Genomic DNA, 26,221 nt, shown 5'->3' on the forward strand with positions numbered 1-26,221 from the left:
CCCTTACTTCTACCCATAAACCCTTATCACCCCCCCTGTACCCCTACCTTTACCTCTACCCCTAACCCCTTAATTTTACCCATAAACCCTTACCTCTACCCTGTATCCCTACCCTTACCTCTACCCCTAACCCCTAACTGTGGATTTCCAGCATCATCATTCATATACAGGTCATAACATAATGAAGGTGACTTATAAGGTGCTCAATAAAAAATAATAAATTTAGCATATTACCCTAGAATATTCATTACATTCTTAATTTTATATAAAACAAATATAAACAAAAAATACAGTCAAATAATTACAAAGAAGGAACCTGTATTTACATAGGCCAATGTACAGTTCTTTGAGCGTCTTTGATATAAGTGGCTCACTGCGAGTTCAGAATGTGGCCATGTGTAATAGCTGCATTTTGAAATGCTGTGCTTGGTGTGAGAGGTGTGTGACGCGGTGCACCATGTCTTGCACAGCGGCTGTGTTTGGGTACCGAAGAGCAGCCATTTTGGTGGAGGACACCATCGTCTTCAGCAGCTCACATAGCACGTTACTAGAGTCCGTCACCCGACCGCTCACGTCAGGGGACGACACCTGTCGTGACAGTGTGTCTCCAATGAACACGAGCTTGTGTGCACTGAGGATGACAAACTTGGCGTGTGCGACGAAGATTCGTGGAGGCTGTGCAGCCGCCACACAACCAAAGAAGGCGTCCACAGCGTTGAGCAGACTGACAAAGTGCTGTTCACACTGCTCTGCATAAAAGGTCAGCAGCTGCCGGTCCCGCCCACACAGATGAGCTCCGCCTCCCACAGACGAAGTGGAGGAGGAGTCTGAAGGGGAGGAGGAGCCTGTGGAATGTTGATGGGAGATCCACTGTGTGATGTCATTCTCTACAGGTTTAATCACCTCCTGTTCCAGCTTCTTAAACTGGTTCAGCTTTGAGAGTCAGAAGAGAACATAGTGTTAAAGGCATTAACCCTAGAGGTCACACATTAACCCTAGAGGTCACACATTGGCCCTAGAGGTCACACATTAACCCTAGAGGTCACAGGACTAACTAAAACCACTTGAACTTTCACACTTCAATCCAGATCTTAGGAAACATCCAGGTCAGTGTTCTTCAGTGTTCTTCTGGTTCATGTTTATGTTCTTTCTGTTCCCCTGAATCATATTCAGGTTTGTGTTAAAAGTACACGTGGTACTGGAACTGTCTGGTACTGATCCATTGTGTTCTGTACTGATCTGTACTATTCTGTACCGCTCCATTCTGTTCTGTACTGATCCGCACTGTTCCATTCTGATATTGTTCTGACATTCTTATCTGCATCTGTGATATTTACATTTACACAGACGCTGTTATCCTGAACCCGATGTCTTTATGCTCAGTCTGAGCAAAGATCCTGGCTTTAATACTGTAGGGTTCTGTGTGGCTCTTCAGTGACATCTTTAATTCAGTATAGCTAACCCTAATCCCTAACCCTTAACCCTGTCCCACAACCCCTAAGACTAGGGCTAGCCCTTACTCCGTACAGCTTATCCCAATGGTGAAAATCAAACTAAAGCCTACATGGCTTTTCCTGCTGGTCCTCATGGTCACCAGCCATTGCCATGTCCAACCCAACCATACCTGCCTGAGGGTGAAGGAGATGCCAACAGCTTGTGTTAATCTACTGATAATTTCAAACATCAACCAGGAACATGTCAGACAAGGAAGAGAAATGAGGCCACAAACCTGATCCTGGCCCAGGTGAGTCCTGCTCAGCTTTACGATGTTCTCCTTTTCTAAAAGTTCCCGTTGTTGGCGCTCAAATTCTTCTTTACCCTTTCAATTGGAAAGAAGTTGGTTATGCTGGTGCAAAAATGTTTAGATGCAGGAATTACACCAGACATGGTGCAGCATATTTAAAGAGAGAAGCAATTTGGTTGAATAGCTGATGGAGACCCCTGTCTAACAAAACCCCTGTCCAAAATGGCCTGCTTCTCTGAAAACAGTAGGGTGTGTTTGCATGTCAAATCACCTTTATTTCTCATGCAATAATAATAAACATTGACATTCCTGCTTTTGACAAACTAGCTTCAGCCAGACAGCATCACAGGCAAATGGACTCCTGACTGTTGGCAGAAAGACTGGCTCCACGTTTGATGAGAGGCTGTGATGTATGGGGTCAGTAGTGGGAGTCCGTGCTGGAACCGAAGAGTCTTGAGGCGCCAGGACAGTCGTTTAGATTCCAGTTCAAGAACAACAAATGTGTGTTGGGCACGACATCATGTTAAAGACGAATCTGAAACTGCCGCACAAGCTGTCTATTCTTCAGAATAGTTTTATAACTATATTTCTGCTTTTACCTACATGTTTTCACTACTGGCTATTGGATAAAGTTACTAAAACCCTTCTCACCTGTAGATGGACGTAGTCATAGTCCTCCATCCAGCTCTTCACACATTTCTCACTGTCCTGCACCACAGGGAAAGGTTTGGTCTGGCAGCTGGAATTCTCCTCTGGAGGGGCGCAGGTGAATGGGTGAACGATGCCCTCTACAGGGGTCCTCCGGAATAGCAGCTCTGCACTGCCCCCTACTGTTGACGCCAGCTGCCTGGCGTCATCCGGCAGCGTCCGTGACACCATGACAACACGGTCCAGCTGTGCGGGACTCCAGCCGCTGCTCTCCAGGCTGCGGTGAGTCTGCTGCAGGGTCTTCTGTGCGTCCTCCAGTCGTTGCAGCTGTCTGCACAACTTTGCCTGCAGTGGTGGGTCTGACAGGGTGGGGGCGGTGGCCACCACTTCCTTCCCGAAAGTCAGGAGGTCAGCCAGCGTGGTGTGCACACGCCCCAGCGCCCCACGCACCTCGCCAGCCTGCCGCTCCAGGGACCCGGCCTTGCGGCAACAGGGCGAGGCAGCCAAACCCTGCAGGGTGGACACGGACGAGATCAGGCCCAGCTGCAGACGGCCCAGGCGTCGCAGGGCGGAATCCAGGTGCGGCGCCGGCTCGGCTGCGGACCCCAGCATTGAGGACGTGGAGACGCTGCCCCTCGCGCTGGAAAACGAAAGGCGATTCACACCGTCCGTGACGTCAGTGAGTGCGTGCGAGTCCGGCGCTGGAAGGGCGTCGACGCCCCTGACACGCTCCCGCTCACACTGCCGCGCCTGCATGCCGCGGGGAACATCGTACAGGTCTTGGGTCGCGGCAGTGAGTTGGCTGGCGGGAATATCGTAAACACTGCTGATGTTGCCGGAGGCGACACAGGCTTCTGAGCTTGGGGGAAAATCGTAGTTGGACTGAGTGGATTTGGACATGAATGCTGGTGGAACATCATAAACCCCCTCCGGCTTTTGCTTGTGAGGCTGAGGGAAGTCATAGTCGCCCTCATCCTGTGCAGCAGTGCTCCAGCAGGGGGCAGTGGAGCACACCTGCCAGAACAAACTAACATTAATCCCACACACACACACACACACACACACTAAACAACAAGGAAAACCCTCCCATAAAGTGGTGGATGACAACCAACCATCTAAAACCGTAGCACTGGTGTCAGTGAGGCGCATGGCTTAGATGTGCGTGGACCATAAGAATGCAGACCAACATAAGAATGTAGACCACCAGATCCCTGGAGCACAGTGGAGTGGGCCCCAAACCACTTTAGCCAGCCCTCAAACCCTCAAACCCGCCTCTGCATCGAGCTGAAGCTCCATTTCACTTCATTACAAACAAACATCCTACACTGACAAGCAGCAGCTACCAAGGTTATAATAGTTTTGGATTTTTCATTATAGTTTAGTTTTAATTGTGACTTTTTTTCTAATTCAGTTAGTTTTAATTAGTTTTTAGAGCATGTTTGCTAGTTTTTATTAGTTTTAATAATTTTTTTAAAGCTTAGTTTTAGTTTAGTTTTCATTAGTTCTAGTAGTTTTAGTTTTTAAATATTTTGGGTTATTTTTGAGGTGCAGGATTCAGAAAAACTCATCAAAAGATACCATTTTTAAAAATGCATTCAATTACTGTTGAACAACTAACAGTCCACAAGATAGAAGCCTTAAGTGCAAAATGTGTAATATTGCTGCTGAAAATTGCCAGACTAAGGACAGACACGAACATAGGAGCGTAACCCTATTTTGGTTCGTGTGAAAAGCCAAACTTTTTGAAGGCAATCGAGTCACTCAGTCGTGTTGACATCCAGTCTCAACACATTAACTAGTGTATTTGCCCGCTTGCGGTTTTCCTGCATATTAACTAACCACCAGCAACTATTTGATCACTGGTGAAAACGGTCCATTACGGTTCTCCTTCCAGGTGCTACCTAGCCGGGATGGTGCTTCTCTTTCAGCGGAGCTACTCAGAAGTAGCTTGCCAAGGTACTGGCAGTTGTTAGCCCTATTGTGTGAGCTTTGAGATTCGTGGGGTTTTTCCTCTTGAGAACTACTCCATATATTTTATCACCTATTTCCACTACAAGACAGTTTTCGTTATTTCGTTCATTTTCGTTGACGATTATAACCTTGCCAGCTACTGCTGTCGTTAGGGTCCTCCACTGATCAAAGAACAGCTCTCGACCAACACCGGCACGGCTGGCAGTCAAAGCATTCATTTAGCAACCATTTTCTCATACTTGTCATCCTCCAATTTAGGGGAGAAATAGCCATTTGTTGTTAGTTAAGGTTTAGGGTTGGGGTTAAGTTACTCTAACCCTAGGATGATTCATTGGCAACATACCCCTTGAGATTGAGGAGGGGTGTCGTACACCCTCTGATGACGTATATCCTGGGATGCAGGGGTGTCGTACACCCCCTGATGACGTACATCCTGGGATGCAGGGGTGTCGTACACCCCCTGATGACGTACATCTTGGGATGGAGGGGTGTCGTACACCCCCTGATGACGTACATCCTGGGACGGAGGGGTGTCGTACACCCCCTGATGACGTACATCCTGGGACGCAGAGGTGTTGTACACCCCCTGATGACGTACATCCTGGGACGGAGGGGTGTCGTAAAGACTCTGGCCATGAGAACTCCGTCCTCTCTGTGTGCTAGGTGGAATGTCATTCACCTGTACAGCCAACACAAAACAACACACACAAAGTGATGTAACATCCACCAGTATACAGTACAAATCATTACTGTATTCAGCACAGACACCTACACCCTGTGGTGTAGTGTGTGGGTGTGGCTGAGGGCGGGGCCGTAGGTGTACACCTGTTCCGTTTGTGTTGTTTTCAGCACCTGAACAACACAACAAGAAATTTTTTAATGCATTACAACCACCATGCAAGCGCCAAATCAGGTCAAAAAGACAAAACTGCAGTGTCCCCCACAGGACAGCCCAGAGATCATCAGAGGATTCATGCATCGCGAACCCTAGATAATACAGGAACTGCTAACCCTAGAGACTGAGAGAGACTGTGAGGGGACAGTACATCTGTTGGTGAGTCATGGGTGCAGATAGAGGACTTTGTCACACTCTGGCATAATGCTGAATCAACATGCATCTGAAGAATGATTACCATCCTCCCCCTGATGGGACATATGAATAATGTCACATAGCTCCACCCCTCTCCCACAGCTCCACCCCTCTTCCCACAGAACCCAATCAGGACTAAACAAAAGAAGGCAAACCCACTCGTATCCAAACCTGTAGAGGCAAAACTGCGTTGTGTAATATGTAATATGGACGAGTCCTGCCTGTGAAAGGAAGCCCATATAGTGAAGGTGCAATGTGAGGATGAGACCACTGGGGGCAGCGCAGGCTTAAATTCAGCACCTGTGGTCACATGAATATGCTACTCTGAAAATTCTTCAAGCTTGTGTCAACCCTTTGCTAGGTGCTATGAACAGGATCAGAGCATCACTCGCGCTAGCACACACACACACACACACACACACACACACACACACACACACACACACACACACACTCCATTCTCTCACTTGTAGAATTATTTTTCCCCTCTCAGCACTACTGCTTAGTTGTGTAAATATTGCCAAGGCAGGTGGGGGAACCTGTCACCCCTGTGTGATTAGGGAAGCTTGTGGGAAGCATCCTCACTGGATGACCCTGCAAAACCGGCTGACCTAATGTCATCACTTCACAAACAAGCACATTAGATTAATCTCTCCTGATGTTCCTCTGATTCCTCTGCCATTCGAAATTTGTTTGGAAGTAATTTTCCTGCATTTGTGATCCGGTGCTTATTTTTTGGGCCTAGCTGCAAAGACACGGAAGACTACTGGATTTGAATTGTTATTGAATTTGAATTGTTACTTAGATTTGTTAATGCTTAAATTACTGTCTAACCACCGGTAATTGTTGGCTAACAGTTGTGAAACCAAACACCATCTAATAAAAATAATTCCCTGCTGTTCCAGACCACCAGCCTGTGGGTCCTGACCTACGTTACTCACTGGGTATTTGAGCCTCATTATCTTAACAAAGGTCTTCATTGTGCCACAGATGTCCTTAGTGAATGTCACTGCTCCACTAACGGGTGGGAGGAGCAGCTAGTCCTATTAATATGCTTGTCCTATTAATGTAGACAATTAAACGGCCGATCTCCCGAGACCTCATATGTCTCAGCAATAAGACCAAAAAGCAAAAAGCCCTCCTGTTACATTAGGGACATAAAAAGACACATTATCTATCTCCTTGAATGCAATCACAATCCAGACTAATTTAACACATTTCAAGATAACCAGCCAAGATAGCCAGTTGGTTAGGGCTAGGGGTTAGAGTTCTGGGTTAAACCATTTCAGTGCGCTGGTGCACTCTATCTCCAATCCATACTCCTACAAAGTTAAAAACCAGATACAAAATAAATGAGTCTGAGTAAGATGTGGCTCTACACCAATGGCCATGAATTTTTATGACATTTCCATGATACAGAAGCACACAAACAGGTGGTCTACAGAGGGCATGGTGTAAGCAGAGGGTCTATATAGGGCATGGTGTAAGCAGAGGGTCTACAAAGGGCATGTTGGAAGCAGGCGGTCTACAGAGGGCATAGTGTAAGTAGACGGTCTACAAAGGGCATGGTGGAATCAGGTGGTCTACAGAGGGCATGGTGGAAGCAGACGGGCTACAGAGGGCATGGTGTAAGCAGACGGTCTACAGAGGGCATGGTGTAAGCAGACGCATCTAATGCTGATGAGACCTGGTGGCTGACTTTTCAAGTCAAGTTTATTTATATAGCATTTTTTACAGCAGCAGCTTTACAAACGCATTGGTCCAGATAACTAATGGCCCAGACAGTAGGGGAGACAGAGAGAGGAAGAGAGGGAGAGAGAGAGAGAGAGAGAGAGAGAGAGAGAGACCCATCGTGGGTGTGGGAGTGCCTAGTCACCACTGTCACCATCACCCAGCTGCTGCAGGCATGAATGAGGCTGTGTGTGCATGGAGGGAGTGTGGAGGAGGGTCACACCAGGACGTGTGCCAAGGCAGCCAGGAGCAACCAGGACTCACAGTGCACCATTATGTGACATGTGCCTGACCAGACACAGTACCTGCAGCAACCAGCAGTTTCAGGTTGTCTGCAATTTAGGACCAAATTTAGGAAATACAAAAATAAGTTCATTTTGAAAAACTCAAAGCCGTCTTATTAGAAAATTCTGAGGAAAGACTTCTACAATCGAAAAGCAGTTTCCACAAACTATACGCCTGCTAAACACAGCGCCCACAGAACTCTTTGGGTGTGCGTGTGCACGGCCGTTTAGGAATTAGCGGAGTAGTAGTGGCGCTTCACGGCACTGTTCAAACATAGCGAGGTCAAACTAGAGCTAATACCATGATTTCTGTGATTTCATGTCATAATCTCAAAATATGTAGCTAGCTACACAGTTACAATTATATTGGTGAGCGAATCGTGTTGACAGCGTCAGATGAAACCTGTCGAGTTCCCTCACAGGTAGCTAGCTGGTCTAGGACTTGATAGCCTTAGCTCGTTAACTAGCTAGCTAGTTGTCTTGTAATCTCATTTGTGTTTCTGCTAACGAGATTGAACATGTTACATGTTAAATCTAGCAAGATTGTTCCTTATCTACATGGATGTACGTGTTAAACATTTCTAAGAAACCATGCCAGTTTCCCATGGTAGAAATATGAATACCTCATGGTAGTCTTAATATCTAGCTTAGTGACTGCGGATTTTCTCCTCTCGGGTAAAATCTTGACAAACTGTTGCCCAGTTGTCCAAACTGTTGTATGAAAACAACCTTGCACAACAAACCTCTTAACAAGTTATATCAGAAAGTAATCTATCATCTTCACTAGACAGCTTTCATATTCACAATCGATAACTGGGCTACTAACTGTATAGGAATTTAATTTATCAAATTTGAATAGGCCACAGCAAAGATACACAGCTAAAACACAAAATGTAAGACCACAATATTTAAATGTCTTACATTTGTAAATTGTAATTTAAGGCCTATTCGGCCCTATCAGGCACCACACAAAGCACCCTGCTGTGTGTGACTAAGATCATAGATCAGGTGGCCTTGATCATAGCCTTGGTCTGCTTGGTTGACTCTAACTTCAGGACTGGACTTCACTAGGTAAAAAGGACAATGGTGACTTCTACAAATTCAGCTGAGCTCTGTTCCTGGAACCTCGTGTGAGTCTGAGATAGCATGATAACACATACTCTGTGACAGCAACACATTTCTGACCAACACCAGGCACTGAATAAAGAACATTGTAGTTCAATAAACAATAGCATGCAGGATTTGCATAGTGCTGTTACTGTGTGCTGCTGCAGGCAGAGTAGATCGAGTTGGCAGGAAATCCTTATCCGACTGCATCTTCCTGAAAGCCACACCTGTGCAACACTCCTCTGGTTAGCTTTTGAGTGACGTCTTACAAAAACACGCTTGTGGCCGGTGACACACCCTCTTACTTAAGCACCAAAGTGCTGAGAATAGCTGGCAGCTATGGACAAAACCAGCAAAAGAGCAGCAGTAGCTGCATGACAGAGGCCATGATTTATTTAAAGAGGCTGAGTAAAACTAGACATGTATGCGCTGTACACACCCCTAGTTCTGAACATCTAGACGAAAGTCATACAACTCTCACATTCAGTTTCTAAGAAATCTAACAACATGTTAAAACTTGTGAAAAAACAGTTCAAAGGAACTAAGGCCTCCTACTCAGAGTTTTACAACTTTAAAATGGTCCTTGATTAGCCGTAATTATTGTTTGCCACCATTAGCAAGTGGGATTAGATCCCATTCTTGTGTGAAGAAAGGGAAAAGAGGAACCAGTCTGGTCAAAGTTCCACAACCTTTATCTGCCTTCTGGTCTCTGTGGATAGCCTGTCTCCTATTGTCCTGAGCTGGGTTATGCTTAGGGCCAGAGTTTACTTTTAGGGTTAGGGTTAAGGTCAATCCTCAACCTAAGCCTCTATGGGTCTCCTGTCTCAAATTGCACACAACTGCTGCTGAGGGCAAAACCATCATCCATAACTGAAAATGCAAAAGGGTTTCTAGTTTTTACAAACCCTTAATTACCACCTCACCCCCTCCACCCACACACACACACTTTTACAGGCGGAATCGGGGCTCTTCAAGAAAAACACCACAAACATGGAGAATTTGAAGAGCCATTTTCCAGTGGGTCAGGTCTTGGTTGGCCACTGGCTGTCTGCTGACAGAAAGCTGAGACTGTGTTTCATTTTTAGAGTCTTACGTGTTAGAGGTCTGGAACATTCTTATCCTTAAGTGCCAAGTACAGAAAATAAAGAAGTAAAGAAAGTATTTTCTGAACCATGCTGCTACATTAACCGACTCTGGTACACTCATAACACAAACAGTAAGAAGCATAGCACAGAGAGAAAAAAAGAGATTGTTCTCTTACCCTACTGGGCATCACATCTACAGCCAGTGTGCTCCTCTGCGGGACCTGGTACACGTCCAGTGTGGGTGGGATCTGATAGATGGGCGGGGCCTGGCCCTGTGTGGAGGGCACCTGGTAGATGCCCTGTGAAGTGTGCGTGCTCTGCTGGTGAGCTAGGCTGTGGGGCGGGGTTAGGCTGCCTGCCATGTTACCCTCGAACATCGGCCCGAGCAGCAAGTTAAGGCGGTTGCCTGGTGCGATGCCCTGTCGTCCATGCAGCGAGCAAAGCCACCAGCCCTCCAAGCCACCCGTGTTCTGCTCGATCACCGTCAGTATGTCGCCTTTGCGGAACGCTAGCTCCTCTGGGGTCTCCGGCACATTGTCGAACAATGCCTTTGCCAGCAGGTTCTGTGGAGCAGGAAAAAACAACATTTGTTGAAACAAACGCAACATCTACACAGCCTCTCTGGCTTCTTCATAAGATGTTATTTCAATACAATATGGCACTGTAATAACTCAAACTGAGCAAGCAGAAGCATATCTGGTAGTATAGCATTTCACGGTTTACAGTGTTAACGATGCAGCATTTCGGTGTTTACGGCAGTTTCGGGATAGTGTCACGACAGTGACAGTGTCAGGTCAGGACCAGAGCACTGTCCGGATGGCGTCAGGGCAGTATCTGGACAGTGTCAGGGCCTGTCAGGTCTGTGCCTGAAGCACTTCCACCTTGCTAATGAGCAGAAGAGCCCAGTGTCCCAGCCCCATTAAACACGTGCTGCACTTGCTACAGTGCCTTGCAGTGGAGTCACAATGGAGTCGAACTACAGCCTCCTCATCATGGTAATCATTGTGGTAATCATTATGGTAGCCTCCTCATTACACATTAGTCTCAGAAAGTACTGTAGACTAGTCCAGCTTTTAAATGGGACACAGTGCTTCACTAGTTCATGCTTTGAAAAGAACTGGGGCAGGAGATGACCTGAACTGCACTAAAAATCATCACCCAGCCTGCATGGGCAAGACTTCAACACTCCTTCCTCTGCAGCCCTGGCCAAGACTTCCAACCTCTGTTATTCCAACCACTGCAAGATGAGATGGATTCAAACACTGCCAAAATTCAATTCTCTAAAACTATTTATTAAGGGTCCATTTGTTTTCCCGTACAGACCATGAGAAAGTCAAAAATGAAATGTTTGTTGAAATGAAGGGTTATGAAAATGTATGTTTGAACCACAAAGAACACAGAAACTAATTAAATAATATAATTATATCATTTATTTCATCTCGCTTACCATCTTTAGGTAATTTAACAATTCATGAAATTTTTGTACTTGGGCTATTGTCTAACTTCAGTACTATGCAACTTCAAGGCTGTTCTTGAGTAACTCCATTCAGCTGAAGTTCATTGTGGAATTTGTAGGTTCAGGGTTTCCCCTGCTTCCATCTTCCTAGGGTTAGGGGTTCATATTATCTCAAACACTATGTTCTGCGAGAGTGTCAGGCCATCAGCAGTCTTCTCGTTTTCTGCCCCATAGCCTCTCTGCTTTGAGGTGTTTCCTACAGGGTGAGGCTTAGGGTGAAGGTGTGACGATGTGAAGTTGTGAGGGTTAGCTCATTATCTCTGAGCTGATGGGTGCCTGTTGTCTCATGCCCCTGGTAACCCAGACAACCACATAGCATATTCTCATGTGAACAAGCTCTACTTTTGCAGACAAGCAGCCATGAGCTTGAGGGTGTCCTTGTGGTCAGTATCAACCAATCAGAGCACTCGTGACCATCTGTCCTATAGCTATGGGCTTTGATAGCCGCTAGTTTGCTTGTGGGATGTTTTTTCTTCTTGCAGAGAGAACATGGACTGCAATAAAATACTTGAATGATGAGGAACCTAAGCACTATATCAGTATAAACACTGATGAGGAAATACAAAACCTGCTGTGGCATCATTTTGACTCATTTTGGCAGTCATTTGAAGACTAATGCTGGAATACTACTGGTAGATTGTAGAGTTGTATCACAATTATTTCGATTATTTTAATTTTACATTAAATTATTACATTATTTTACTGTACTGTACACGTGTGATACTTCCAGAGTCCAGACATTGTGGTGTCTTCTGGAATCTCTCTGAGCACTAATACGTATACAGCTGTAGTCGATGAATCAGCACAGGAACCATAGAACATGCTTCCATGCTTTAAATGCAGTCTAATCACAAGGTCATTGTTGTGTATTTATGTGACATTAAACACATGTGTTGGCCATTAGCAAGACATGGAAAACCCCACGCTAGAGCAGAGGCCGTTGCGAAAGAACTTCCTGGAAGTGATCTTTTAAGATGTTAACTTAACCCTAACCCTAACCCTAACCTTAAAACTAGGTGGGGAACCACAGCATTCTGTACTGGGAACAGGGAACAGCACAGTGCACTGGCTCTCTTAAACAGGGCTGCTTCTCACAATGTATGGTCCCGTTGTTCTGATAAGTTGTGATGCTTTATCGAAAAATAAATGTTTTTAAGCTCTATTACAGTATCTTAAATAAAAATGTCATGGGTAGCATATTCTGATAGACTAAAATTTGATGAATTAATGCTGCCAGTACAAATGCTATTTACACTACTATTTACCCCATTTTATGAAATTAAACAAATACCTATGGACAACACTAGGCAAAACCTGACAGAGCATCTTGTTTAGTACCAGGACGGTCATGGGGTGGGCTTACACGATCTCTACAAAATGGTGGTGTTACTTTGGAGGTCGAAACTTAAAGTTTAGAAATCAACACTGATGATCGTGAAAACCACACGCATACAAAAAAAGCAGGAGCTGAGTCATCTAACGCTCGTGCCGCTCTCTCCGCAGCGGGACTTGTGCTTCTAAATAAAGTCGTTAAAAGGGACACCACTTGCGTTTGCTTCTAAATTCCCGCATATGTTGACCTGTTGACCGGCCCAGCGCGCGCAGAAGATCCCTAACCCTAACTCCTAACCCTAAACCCCAACCCTTAACCCTAATCCTAACCCTTAACCCTAGGATCCCGCCTTCTTTTGACTTTTTGACTGTGGCATGAGCTGTGGTAAAGACACCTTGTCTAATTAAACAGGTGTTTGATGTCCTAAAGCTAGAGCCTCAGAATACACATGTAATTTTGTTTCAGAAACAAACATCAGGTAAGCAGCAGGTGGTGAACTCGTTAAGTGATTAGTAATAGCAGATTTTCCATTTTACTGTGTGTGTGCGTGTGTGCACGATTTGTTCTGTGTGTGTATGCGCACGACCTGTTCTGTGTGTGCATGTGTGTGTGTGTGTGTGTGTGTGGGTGGGTGGGTGGGTGCGTGCGTGTGTGTGCATGCATGACCTGCTCTGTGTGCACATGACTTGTTCTTTGTATGTGTGTGTGTGTGCGTGCAAGACCTACTCTGTGTGTGTATGACGTGTGTGTGTGTGTGTGTATGTGCATCCATGACCTGTTTTGTGCATGTGGATGTGTGTATGTGCATGACCTGTTTTGTGTGTGTATGTGCATTACCTTTTCTGTGTGTGTGTGACCGGTTCTGTGTGTGTGTGCGTGTGTGTGTATGTGTATGTTTGCGTGCATGCATGACCTGTTCCGTTTGTGTATGTGTGTATGTGCATGATTGGTTTTGTGTGTGCGTGCATGTGTTCTCTTTGTGCATGACCTGTTTTGTGCATGTGTGTGTGTATGTGTTCTGTGTGGATAGTGAATATATTGGACCAGCTTATGTTCTGTGCATCTATTGCCTAGCTCATTAGCAGTCATGATGCAAGACTCGGGTGATCAGAGCCCCAGCACACAAAACAGCCTAAGGACCGTCATGCTTAACCCACAAAACCTATTATGACCAGAAGCTCAAGAAAATGTGAAATAGTTAAATCTGGAAATCCAGATGGTGGTTTCTTGTTTTATCTGTCTGGTGTAAGTCCTGCTACAGAGCCGAACTGTGCTCACTCTGTCCACCAGAGATATGCTCTGCTAACTCTGCCCATTTCCTCTGCTAACTCCACCCATTTCCTCTGCTGTGAATCTGCCTGCCTAATGTTGCCACACACAAAATCCCCTGTTTACCCTAAAGCTACAGCAGCCGCTGTCGTGGCGACGCTGCGGCCGTGGCGACACCGCAGCCATTTCAGTGCAGTGGGGCGGAGCTGTCACTCTGCTTCTCTACATCAGCAGCAGCACTGAGGCAGGTGGAGCACATCTAACCCCAACTAACCCTAACCCCTAAACCTAAACCCTAAACCTAAACCCTAACAAACTGTAACTGTCCCTAACCCTATACCCTAAATCCTATATGGAGCACATCTAGCCCTAACCCCTAACTCTAAAGATATGTTAAAGATATGTTTGGTTGTTACTTGTCTCTCCTTTTGGTGTTTCAAAAATCTCCTCCCATAGAAGATGCTCAACCCTAACCCTAATAAACCTAACCCTGAGCAGTGCTGAGAAGAACAATCCCGTCTGAGACAGACACACACAGCTGGTCTTTGCTTTCAGATCATTACTTATATCCTGTTTACCCACAAACCAAAGGCAGATGCTCAGTCTGTTCTAATGTGTCATGAAAGCCGGATGATGCTGTAACAGTGTTTGGTGAAGGCATCCGCTGTCATCCCTAACCCTAACCCTTCATGTAAGAGTATAACCCCAACCATTCAGGTAAGAGTATAACCCCAACCCTTCAGGTAAGAGTATAACCCCAACCCTTCTCATAAGAGTATAACCCCAACCCTTCAGGTAAGAATATAACCCCAACCCTTCAGACACCCAAACTCTAACCCTAGATTTCTCCTCTGCATCATATGGAGAATATGACCCTTTCTCTCACAGGACGCTACCCAGGTGCTTGTACAGTCTCTCCTCATCTCTAAGCTGGACTACTGCAATTTCCTACTTGCGGGTCTTCCTCTGTGGGTTATCAGACCTCTACAACTGATCCAGAACGCTGCAGCATGACAAGTCTTCTCACACGTGTCTTCACTGGCTTCCTGTAGCTGCACGAATCAGAAATAAAATCTTGATGCTTGCCTACAAAGCCAAAAATGGACAAGTCCCTCCCTACATGATCCATGGTCAAAGTCTGGTCTGTACCACGAGTAAGGCTTGACTCAAAACACCATGCTTATAATCTCACAGAAGACAAAATGCTATTCTCTGATTGGCTCCGAGATGGTGGAACAATCTTCCCTAATGTGAACCTAATAACCCTAACCGTAAACCCAACCCTAACTCTAAACACTAACCCTAAAAACTCTAACACTAACCCTAACCCCAAATAACCCTAACCCCAATAACCCTAACACTAACAATAACAACCACAACCCTAACCCCTAACCCTTTAAACATACACATGATACACACACAATACACTCATGGAATAATATACATGACTGAATATTTAATCTATAAAATTTACAGACACCTTTTTACAAAGACAGATGTGTGTGTGTGTATGTGTGTGTGTGCAGGCATGTTTGTCTGCAGGGAGGACTTAACCGTGGTGGTGGTGGTGGGGGACGACTAGTTATGACCTGGAGGACTTTAAGGTGGTGGCTTGCAGAGAAGTGCTCTTTATACTCAACACCACCACCCAGAGAACACACACGCATGCACACACACAGAAGTGCTCTTTATACTCAACACCACCATCCAGAACACACACACACACACACACACGAGAAGGACCGATAGGGAGAGACCTAAATCCAAACAAAAGCTTCCTTTTAGACAAAAGAAAACAAAAGCAGGAATGTGGGAATTCTTTCAAATCTAAAGCAAATACATCCAGTCACTTTTCTCCACATGAATAACTCCCTCTGCTTCTCCTTATAATCCTCATCATATATCAATATATCAATATATATATATATATATATATATATATATATATATATATATATATATATATATATATATATATATATACTCATCAATATATATATATATACATACACACATATATACACACACACACACACACACACATTTATAGGCACACACAAGCATATGTAGACACACACACACACACATACACATATATACAGACACACACACCCCTTATGTTCTAGTCTTCTTTGTTTATTTTTCCCCCTTTCCACCAACATAATCCTTCCTCTACCATGAAGCTTCCTGAACAATGTCTGTCCCTGCCAGGACAGAGGTATGAAAGCTGAGACCATACAGAGAGACAGAGAGAGAGAGAGAGAGAGAGAGAGAGGGAGAGAGAGAGAGGAGAGAGAGGGGGGGAGAAGAGGAGAGAAGGAGAGAGGGGGAGGGAGAGAGAGAGGGGTGAAGAGGAGAGAAAGAGAGAGGGGGAGAGAGAGGGGGAGAAGAGGAGAGAAGGAGAGAGGGAGAGAGAGAAGGGGGAGAAAAGGAGAGAACTGAGAGAGAGGGGGAGAGAGAGACTTTGGTTTACCTAATCACTCTTCATTGTGGTTGGGAAGTTATTTCTGCCACTGTTACATAAGCATGAAAAGAGGCTGCATGACTGTCTGAGAGTTCGGGATGTGTGTGTGTGTGTGTGTGTGTGTGTGTGTGTGTGTGTGTGTGTGTGGATATGTGTGTGAGTTTGTGCATCTGTGTGTGTGTGTGTGTGGATATGTGTGTGAGTTTGTGGATGTGTGTGTGTGTGCGCGTGTGTGAATATGTATGTGTGTTTGTGTGGATGTGTGTGAGTGTGTGGATCTGTGTGTGTATGTGTGGATTTGTGTGTGTGTGTGTGTGTGTGTGTATGTACACATATGTGTGAATGTGTGTGTGTGTGTGTGTGTGTGGGCATGTCTGATTGTGGATCTGTGTGTGGATATATGTGTAGGCATGTGTGTGAGTATACACCATATTGCCAAAAGTATTCGCTCACCCATCCAAATTATTGGAATCAGGTGCACCAATCACTTCCATGGCCACAGGTGTATAAAATTAAGCACCTAGGCATGCAGACTGTTTTTACAAACATTTGTGAAAGAATGGATCACTCTCAGGAGCTCAGTGAATTCCAGCGTGGAACTGTGATATGATGCCACCTGTGCAACAAATCCAGTCGTGAAATTTCCTCACTCCTAAATATTCCACAGTCAACTGTCAACTTTCAGCTGTATTATAAGAAAATGGAAGTGTTTGGGAAGGACAGCAACTCAGCCACAAAGTGGTAGGACACGAAACCTGACGGAGTGGGGGAAGCGGATGCTGAAGCACATAATGCGAAGAGGTCACCAACTTTCTGCAGAGTCAATCACTACAGACATCCAAACTTCATGTGGCCTTCAAATTAGCTCAACAGTGCACAGAGAGCTTCATGGAATGAGTTTCCATGGTGTAGCAGCTGCATCGAAGTCATACATCACCAAGTGCAATGCAAAATGTCGGATGCTGTGGTGTAAAGCACACTGCCACTGGACTCTAGAGCACTGGAGGCACGTTCTCTGAAGTGACGAATCGTGCTTCTCCATCTGGCAATCTGATGGATGAGTCTGGGTTTGGCCGTTGCCAGGAGAACAGTACTTGTCTGACTGCATTGTGCCAAGTGTAAAGTTTGGTGGAGGGAGGATTATGGTGTGGGGTTGTTTTTCAGGAGCTGGGCTTGGCCCCTTAATTCCAGTGAAAGGAACTCTGAATGCTTCAGCATACCAAGACATTTTAGACAATTCCATGCTCCCAACAGTTTGGAGCTGGCCCCTTCCTCTTCCAACATGCAAGGTCCATAAAGACATAGAGTCTGGTGTGGATTAACTTTACCGGCCTGCACAGAGTCCTGACCTCAACCCGATAGAAGACCTTTGGGATGAATTAGAGCGGAGACTGAGAGCCAGGCCTTCTCATCCAACATCAGTATGTGACCTCAAAAATGCGCTTCTGGAAGAATTATTAAAAATCCCCAAACACACTCCTAAACCTTATGGACAGCCTTCCCAGAAGAGTTGATTGAACCTGTTCTAGCTGCAAAGAGTAGACCAACATCATATTGAACCCTATGGATTAGGAATGGGATGCCACTTAAGCTCATATGTGAGTCAAGGAAGGTGAGTGAATACTTAATATAGTGTATGTGTGTGGGAGTACATGAGCATGTTAAGTTGCCACACTTTTGTCAATTGTGATTGAAATTTGTCCTCTGCATTTACTTATCTGTGCAGTCAGAAAAGACACACACACTAGTGATTACTGGGCTATGGTGCACACATGCCCAGAGCAGTGGGCAGCCCTAGCCCAGCACCCAGGGAGCAGTTTGGGTTAGGTGCTTTGCTCAAGGGCATCTCAATCATGGCCTCAGGCCTGGGAATCAAACCCACAACCCTCCGGTCACAAGACCAGTTCCCTAACCACCAGACCATGACTGCCATATGACTGAGTAATGTGTGTGTCGATATGTGTGTAGGCAGGAGGGTATTTGTGTGTGTGTGTGTGTGTGTGTATGTGTGTGTACCACAGCCCCCTAATGATCCCCCTAGTGTGTGTGTGTGTGTGTTCTCACTGCACAGATGGGTAAATGCGGATGACAAATTCTGATTAGGGTGAAAATCACAACTGGCAATATGGCAACTTATAATAACAAAAAATACAAACTCCATGTAGGACGCAGGTGTCTGTAGATGATTTTATGTTCTGGTGAGGTGGGTTACTCATCATTAGATGTTCACATAACACTCCACATCACTGAGTTAACTCTCAGCCACTGACCTCACTAGGGTGGACACACTGAGCCCCTAGTGCTATTGTCTGTGAGTCACTATTCATGTGACATAGTGCAAAGGTGTTTGTGACTCATTCACATGATGTGAATCATTTGGAACTGATATTGTCTCTCATAAGTGAAAGGCTCACGACCCATCTTTAATAGACATACAAAACGAGGTTTGTGACAGGATGGACTTTTTGACCAGTGTGAAGTGTTGTCTCTGCACTGCCTTGTCAGATGGTGCACACCATTGTAGCTGAAGTCTGATGGCTTCCATAATTGCAGTTAAAGGAGTGGTACTTCAACGATCAGACAGACACAGACAGCACCCCCCCCATCAACGATTGACACAGTGTGACTGATACAGTGTGAGCCCCCCCCCCCCCCCCCCCCCCGCTCCAATTGTATTTGTTGATAGTGGCACACTCATTGACTAGAAAAGTTGGCACTCCATGTCTCAAAGGTTGCCGACCCCTGGACTAGACTATTGTCAGGTCAGGTGCTAACATGACAAGAACACACTGTCCTACAGCTAGTAGTATGGAGAGAAAGGGAGTGAAGGAACTGTACAGTTAAAGGAGGGAGGGAATGAGAGAGTGAGTGATTGAAGGGACTGGTAACTAGAGGAAGGGAGAGAGTGAGGGAGGGAGAGAGTAAGGTAGGGAGAGAGCGAGGGAGGGAGGGAGGGATGGAGCTCTACAGTAGAGGCGTTACTCTTAGGCTGTGCTGAGCTAAACTGCCCCACATTCCTCAGATAGTGTGAAGTAGACAAAGGCATTTCCATTCATGAGCACGTCGGCCGGCACCATAGTAGGAAGCGAAGCATCTCCTCAGAACCCTGAAGAGAACGTAAATGATGACCACACAGAACTGGTAGGCCAAGTACACAGAAAGGGCCTTGTTCCCACAATACAAACGTGCATGAGGATCAATGCCACTCTCTCTCTCTCTCTCTCTCTCTCTCTCTCTCTCTCTCTCTCTCTCTCTCTCTCTCTCTCTCTCTCTCTCTCTCTCTCTCTCTCTCTCACACACACACACACACACACAGGAACATCCTTGACCATGTACTTCTGTCCCCCAACAAACCCATGAAATGGAAAGAAGGAAATTCACATGTGTATTGTCAGCCCAGAGTCTAGCGTAGAGAATTGTACGCAAGCGTTTCCAGGGGTAGTTACATGCTGATAGATACTGTTGTTACACTAGGAAATATCACATCTGTACATAATCCATTTGGGATCAGTCTTTCTTAAGAGTAAATTTTATTAAACACACAAAAACAACAAACATACAACCTAACGGTGACATCTCCATATAGGGACAGACCGATAGATAAAGGACCCTTGTTTGGAAATATACGATTCATCCAATAAAATGTAATCAATATTAAATGTGAAATATTAGGGGAATATTTAGTTTCACATTCACAGTGTTTTTATGTGGATAAAATGTGTTTATTCACATAAATTTAAAGGTCAAACTGGTCAAACTGGTATTGGAGAGATTCGCTTGAAAAGGAGAGAATGAAGAGCTCTGTGTGTTCTGAAGAGGCTCCAAGTAACACGTTAGGAGGCGAGATGTAAATCACGTTTCCTCCGTTTCTCCACAATGGTGTTCACTGTCAGGACTCCGGCGTTTGATTACGCACCGTAAATCACTGCCGTCCAGAAACTCAGGGAGTTAAGAGTATTTACTGGTGAAAAAAACTTTAAAAGCACAGTGCCGAATTCAGACCACACATTATTATGCCATTTACGTCACCAAATCGCCCTAACACATTCAACGAAGAAAGTCTTTATGCCAGAAGGAGAAGTGGCTATGTTAGCAATCACAGAATTTTACAGAAGCCAACACAATGACACTCAATTACAACATTATTACACTCAAACACTAGTACAGACAGTACATACCCATTATACTCACAAACACTTCTACACTCACAAACACTACTACATACACACTACTACCCTCACAAACACTACTACACACATACTACTACTACACTCACAAACACTGCTATACTCACATACACCACAAATGCTACTACACTCAAACACTGCTACAGACACATACCCAGTATACTCACAAACACTTCTACACACACACACACACACTACACTCACAAACACTACTACATACACACTACTACACTCACAAACACTACTACACACATACTACTACTACACTCACAAACACTGCTATACTCACATACACCACACACGCTACTACACTCAAACACTGCTACACACACATACACTGCTACACACAAACGCGCGAATGTAAGACGTGACTTTCTTTCCCAAGCAGTAATCAGTAGCTACAACTCCTTGGAAAACACTTATTTGTGAGAAACCTGGTGGAAACTATTATTTATTTAGGTGAATATCATGCATAATAGTATAAAACTCACTTACTTTACACTTCATTGTGTGTTCGCTCCTCTATTCCAAATATGAAAATATCCTTATACAATGTTACAAAAAACAAAAGTTTAAACCACTAACTCACGCTCAGCATTCACTACACCCTCACTGCTAGTTATACGTTTTCTGTTTCTGCGATTATTTAAAGGAAAACCGTAATTTAATCGCACTCCAACGAATGCACCGATGAGCACTGCCTGAGACTGGGCAGTGGGCACGCCACACCGAGACCTGCTCAAGTCATTTGCATAACGCGGATCCTATTGGTCAAGACGAACAAACTCCGCTAACTTTAGCACTATGACGTAAGGCTAGGCGGTCGCGCGCATCCAAATTGATAGAAATGCAACAGTTGCGTTTAAAGCAAGCGTCTCGCGCGTAGCGTAAATAACACTGTTAATAATATTCTGTACTACGTCTAATTGCAACAGCTTATCCGTTAACCTGTTCCAAATCAAACACGGTCGCTCTGTTCCCGGAGTCTTGAGTGGGTGAGATGTTACTTGATAAATGTCAGCAGGGTTTAAAGTCAGCAGTTCAGACTGTAAATATAATCTACACACATCTGCTTTTTAAAGAAGAGCAGTTTTACATAAATTAAATAAAGGATACTGTGGCGACCCGTCCTTGACTCTCAGTACCTGCAGTTCAGCGTGTGTTTGTGTGTGTGTGTGTGTGTGTGTGTGTGTGTGTGTGTGTGTGTGTGAGAGAGAGGAGAGGAGGGGCGTCTTTCTCCCGTCATGCACTGCTGACTATGCGCTGAGCGTAAACTGCTGTATTTACTAACCATTGCTGTTGAACTGTTACAATTAGTAACTTCTAACGTAGTATTAGAGCATTAATGGTGTGTTTAATGTAGTTACCCGATTTCACATGAACTGCTAGCTTGTATAATCTCTTCTCTGTAATATTGGTGAGGGTGTGGCTGGATTTTCTGTTTCGTCATCTATTGATTTTAAGCACCATGAGTGTGTCAGAAGATAATGAAGAGCATTTGAGTCTCAGACATACTGCCTTATGCAAGTCCTTCGTTGTGCACGTTACAATACTTTTACGTTTAATGGTTGTAAACCAAGAAAATTAAATGGGTGTACTGAACATTCATTTAAGAGTGACTGTTACAATATCTTAAACCGTATGGAGGTAGGGAGCGCTGTAGAGACATCAACTTTACTTCATCGCTGATCCTTGAATTTTCTTTTTTGTAACATAAGAGGGCTGAAATTGTCTTTGTATGTCAGGTGGAAGCATAAAATATTTTAAAAATGTAAATGTTTGTTGAGCATACTATCCAGTGTGAACAGAATCACAATATTATACCTGAAGCATCATTTCCTTGATATGGATCACAATTTTATTGTTGAATAAAAGCGAAGCTGATCTAAAAGTGAAAAGAATAAAAAATAGGCCGAACCTCAATATAAGCCAAACACTAGTTCAGTTCCAATTCTATAATAATAATAATAATAATAATAATTATTATTATTATTATTATTATTATTATTATGAGGATGAGGGTTTTTACATTATTTGAGTGGTTGATGTACAAAATATGTTTTACTGCACATGGTGTCCTGAAGCAAAGAAGATAACATCAGATGACAGACAGGACCCTCATATGTAGCCAGACTTGACATGCAATCCCAGGTAGATATAACATATGACAGATGTACCTGACAGATGGGCTCTACAGCTTATACTGCCTTGACTGTGTGTGTGTGTGTGTGTGTGTGTGTGTGTGTGTGTGTGTGTGTGTGTGTGTGTGTGTGTGTGTGTGTGTGTGTCTAAACATGTAGGTATGTTACCTCTGTATTTTTGTAGTCTTGAGGCTATGAATTTAACACCAGGATTACAAAGGTGTTGCCAATGTACGGGAATCCCCGCGGTAGCCATAACCTGGAGATATGACACAGAGGTTTATGGGAAAACCCGTAATGAGAGGAACTTGGAGGGTGAGGCTGTACAAATGACAAAACATTGTTATGAGCATCCTGAGCCACTGGGACTTCCAGGACACAACTGGGCCACGAGAGGGAATTATTATTATTATTATTATTATTATTATTATTATTTCTTCACTTTTGGATATTTTGTTTAATCTTTTTTTAATTCAAAATCATCCAAGTTTTAGCTCTGACTTTCCCGTCTCTGAGTGCAGACAGGCGTGACGGCCTGGAGCACATGGATCTAGCGCTGCCTCTCTGAGAAGAAGTGAAACTCCTCCCTGACAGCAAACACTGACACTTTTAATGTGGTTGTGTTTTCCAACTTCAACATTTTAGAAAGAAGCAGCATCCATAGAATTCACAAGAGCTTTCAGTCACTAGATGAACCACCAGAGCCAGAGTGGCTAATCTGGAGATTCGGGAGGATTCCCGATGGGCCGGCTCATGTCAATCTAGTTTGGGCCGATTGGGAGGGAAAAATAATTTTGGGCCGGATTTGGGCATGGAACTCCCAGGCTGAAAAAGTGACCCACTCTGGCCCTGTGAACCACTGTCTCATTGGTGCATGCTGACTAAACCACCATCTCACTGGTACGTTCTGATTGGTCCCCCGTCTCATGGGCACATGCTGATTGGTCCACCGATAAAAGAGGAGAAAAACATTTAATGTAATGAGATTCAGAATGTACAAAGGTTACATCGGGTTACATGCACAGGTTTCAAAACATTACATGCAAGTATGTAATTGTTATTATAAAGTAGTACCATTATTCAAAAATAAAGCACCATGTTTGGCTGGTTTTGTATTTTGTACACACACACACACACACACACACACACACACACACACACACACATGCTGGCAAACTGCTGATGACTAACCACACATTGCTAGTGTGATGACAGACTCAGTCAGCAGACTCTCATGTTACATTCGAATTTCCCTCATTTCATGTGTAATGCACTTGTGGGCTTTTGGGACTCAGGGTAGACAACACTAGGGAAAAAATATAAGTAAGTGTGTATTTGGTGACACATGGTGGGGACTGGTGGTACTGGTGGGGACTGGTGGGGATTAGTGGTACTGGTGGGGACTGGTGGTACTGGTGGGGACTGGTGATACTGGTGGGGACTAGGGGTACTGATGGGGACTGGTGATACTGGTGGGGACTAGTGGTACTGGTGGGGACTGGTGATACTGGTGGGGACTGGTGATACTGGAACACACACACTAGTGAACACTAGGGGGCTGTGGTACACACACACACACACACACACACACACACACCTCAGCTCCCTAGTGATCACTATAGTGTGTGTGTGTGTGTGTGTGTACTACAGCCCCCTAGTGATCACTAGTGTGTGTGTGTGTGTGTGTGTGTGTGTGTGTGTGTGTACTACAGCCCCCTAGTGATCACTAGGGGGGTTGTGGTAGGGTAGCCCTAGCCTGGCACCTGGGGAGCAGTTGGGGTTAAGTGCTGCTGTCTTGGCCTAGGCCTAACTCTAACCCTAACCCTAACCCTAACCCCAGGGAATTAAGCCCACGGTCACTGTCACAAGACCGGTGTCGTAACCACCAGACCACATTGCTCTCAATCTGAATGTTGACTGAAAGCTTGTTTTCCTCACATGACTGCAATCCCACAGGGGCCCTCTTGTGGCAAAATATAAGAACAACCAATCAGTAGTTCAGATTTCCTGATGGAATTGTCCTCACTGGAGAAAAGGCACTTAAAATCATCACAAAGTTCATATGCAAAACACTACAATGTTTGTTTGTTGTTTAAAATTCAGACAGCTTTATTAAAGTTAAGGGCATGGCATCTAATTGAGTTTAGACTCATTATTCCAGACTGTTGAGCAGTAAAGTCTGTGGGAAGCCCTTTCCTCATAATATCTTCTGATGTGGGAAATGCCCCAGACTGAATGCTCCTTTGACTGAAGTAGTATTATTCCAGTGGCCTGAATACACAGACCACAGCTTCAAAGCCACTATAGACTCTCGAAAATGCTTTAATCTATTGGTTGTGGCTTGCACGTGCCTTGCAGGCATAAATAGTGAGCCAACTCTCACTCCATGGATCTTGGGGCTCCCTCATCAACACACACATCAGTGCTACATCACCCCCTTCTAATACAGCTGTGAGCCATGAACTGTGGAGACCTGTGCCTGTAGTGATGGATTTGATGTCATACTGACATTGAGAAGACAATGTATCTCTTATGTATCTCTTTAATTACTGTTGTCATGGTGTCTGGCATTGTCCAGAGGAGGATGGGTTCCCCCCCTGAGTCTCGGTTCCTCTCAAGGGTTCTTCCTCACGCTCTATTGGAGTTTCTCTTTGCCACTGTTGTCCTTGCTCACTGGGGGCTTGGACTCGGACACTTGTAAAGCTGCTTTGTGACAACAACTGTTGTAAAAAGCACTATATAAATACATTATAATTGAGTGACAATGGAGAAACGTGAGAACTGCACCCTGGGCATCCGCACCCTGAGATGCGGCCTGAGCTGGAGCTCAGGTAGAACTGTGGGTGTAGCATCTCTATCCTAAAAACTTTCACCAATGCTAGATTTAGAGCTCAGATCTTTCCATTGCAAATATTTTTAGTAGAACATGCCACATAGTGCGCCGACCACTTTAATTGATCTGAAAAAAAATCGGCATAATTTTTTAATGCAGTGACTTTGCCATAGTGAAATTATAGATAGCCGATATTTTCAGTTGAAACTTTGTTGACATTTAAGTTATGTGCTGTTTGTCGATCGTAAACAACACAGGAGTACAGTATTTTATCGTGGCTATTTTTTTTTTACCGCTGCCACCCCTTTAAGAGGCACGACGCCTTTAAGCGTTATGTAGAAGGACCGGTCGATGAAGGGCGACTTTGTGTTCGCTGCGCGTTGGCCGTAACCATCATGGCCCCCAAGCAGCTGCATGTACTGTTAGGTATGACAAGACGAAGCAGCGGTCCTTTCCTGACCCGACCGGAGACCGTCAAGTCGAAGCACAGACACCGGTAAAGAGGGCGCGAAAAGCCTCCTCATGCCACCCCGGTCTCCTCGATGTCTTCATCAAAAGCTTCAGCCATTTGACAAAGAGGGGTGCGATCCCGACAGCGGAAGCGGCAAAGACATGAGCGAGGATTATTCTCCTCACCTGTCCGCGCGGCACAGACTGTGGGCGCAAGACACGAGAAGCCCGCAGCAAAACTTCACAGGTATGTGGCAGCGACTGGGACCTATAGTCAAATCCTGTAACCGGGACTTCATTCCACCCATCCTTCCAGCGTAGGTCATTGCCGGTGTGGCCGGCGTTACGCGCACTTGCCGGTTGGTATA

General features: G+C 44.9%; 2 protein-coding genes across 2 annotated transcripts in view; one reads left to right on the top strand and one right to left on the bottom strand.

Annotated features, from left to right (window-relative positions):
* Positions 1–52: 52 nt before the first annotated feature.
* Positions 53–21,591, bottom strand: nedd9 (neural precursor cell expressed, developmentally down-regulated 9). The gene is made up of 6 exons (XM_077009501.1): positions 20,925–21,591; positions 9,837–10,223; positions 4,707–5,042; positions 2,396–3,406; positions 1,730–1,819; positions 53–933 (listed from the first exon to the last, which is right to left on the bottom strand). Exons 1-6 carry the CDS (start codon positions 20,934–20,936, stop codon positions 382–384), a joined length of 2,388 nt encoding a protein of 795 aa, XP_076865616.1. The 5' UTR covers positions 20,937–21,591; the 3' UTR covers positions 53–381.
* A 4,074-nt stretch (positions 21,592–25,665) lies between these two features.
* The window catches only part of tmem170b (transmembrane protein 170B), a 28,367-nt gene continuing 27,811 nt past the window's right edge, over positions 25,666–26,221 (top strand). The window contains exon 1 of the mRNA XM_077007820.1: positions 25,666–26,100. Within this exon, the coding sequence (XP_076863935.1) occupies positions 25,926–26,100 (175 nt within the window). The 5' untranslated portion in view covers positions 25,666–25,925. The remainder of the gene's footprint in view (positions 26,101–26,221) is intronic.

The sequence above is a fragment of the Brachyhypopomus gauderio genome, chromosome 6, assembly GCF_052324685.1.
Source record: "Brachyhypopomus gauderio isolate BG-103 chromosome 6, BGAUD_0.2, whole genome shotgun sequence".
Taxonomy (NCBI): Eukaryota; Metazoa; Chordata; class Actinopteri; order Gymnotiformes; family Hypopomidae; genus Brachyhypopomus; species Brachyhypopomus gauderio.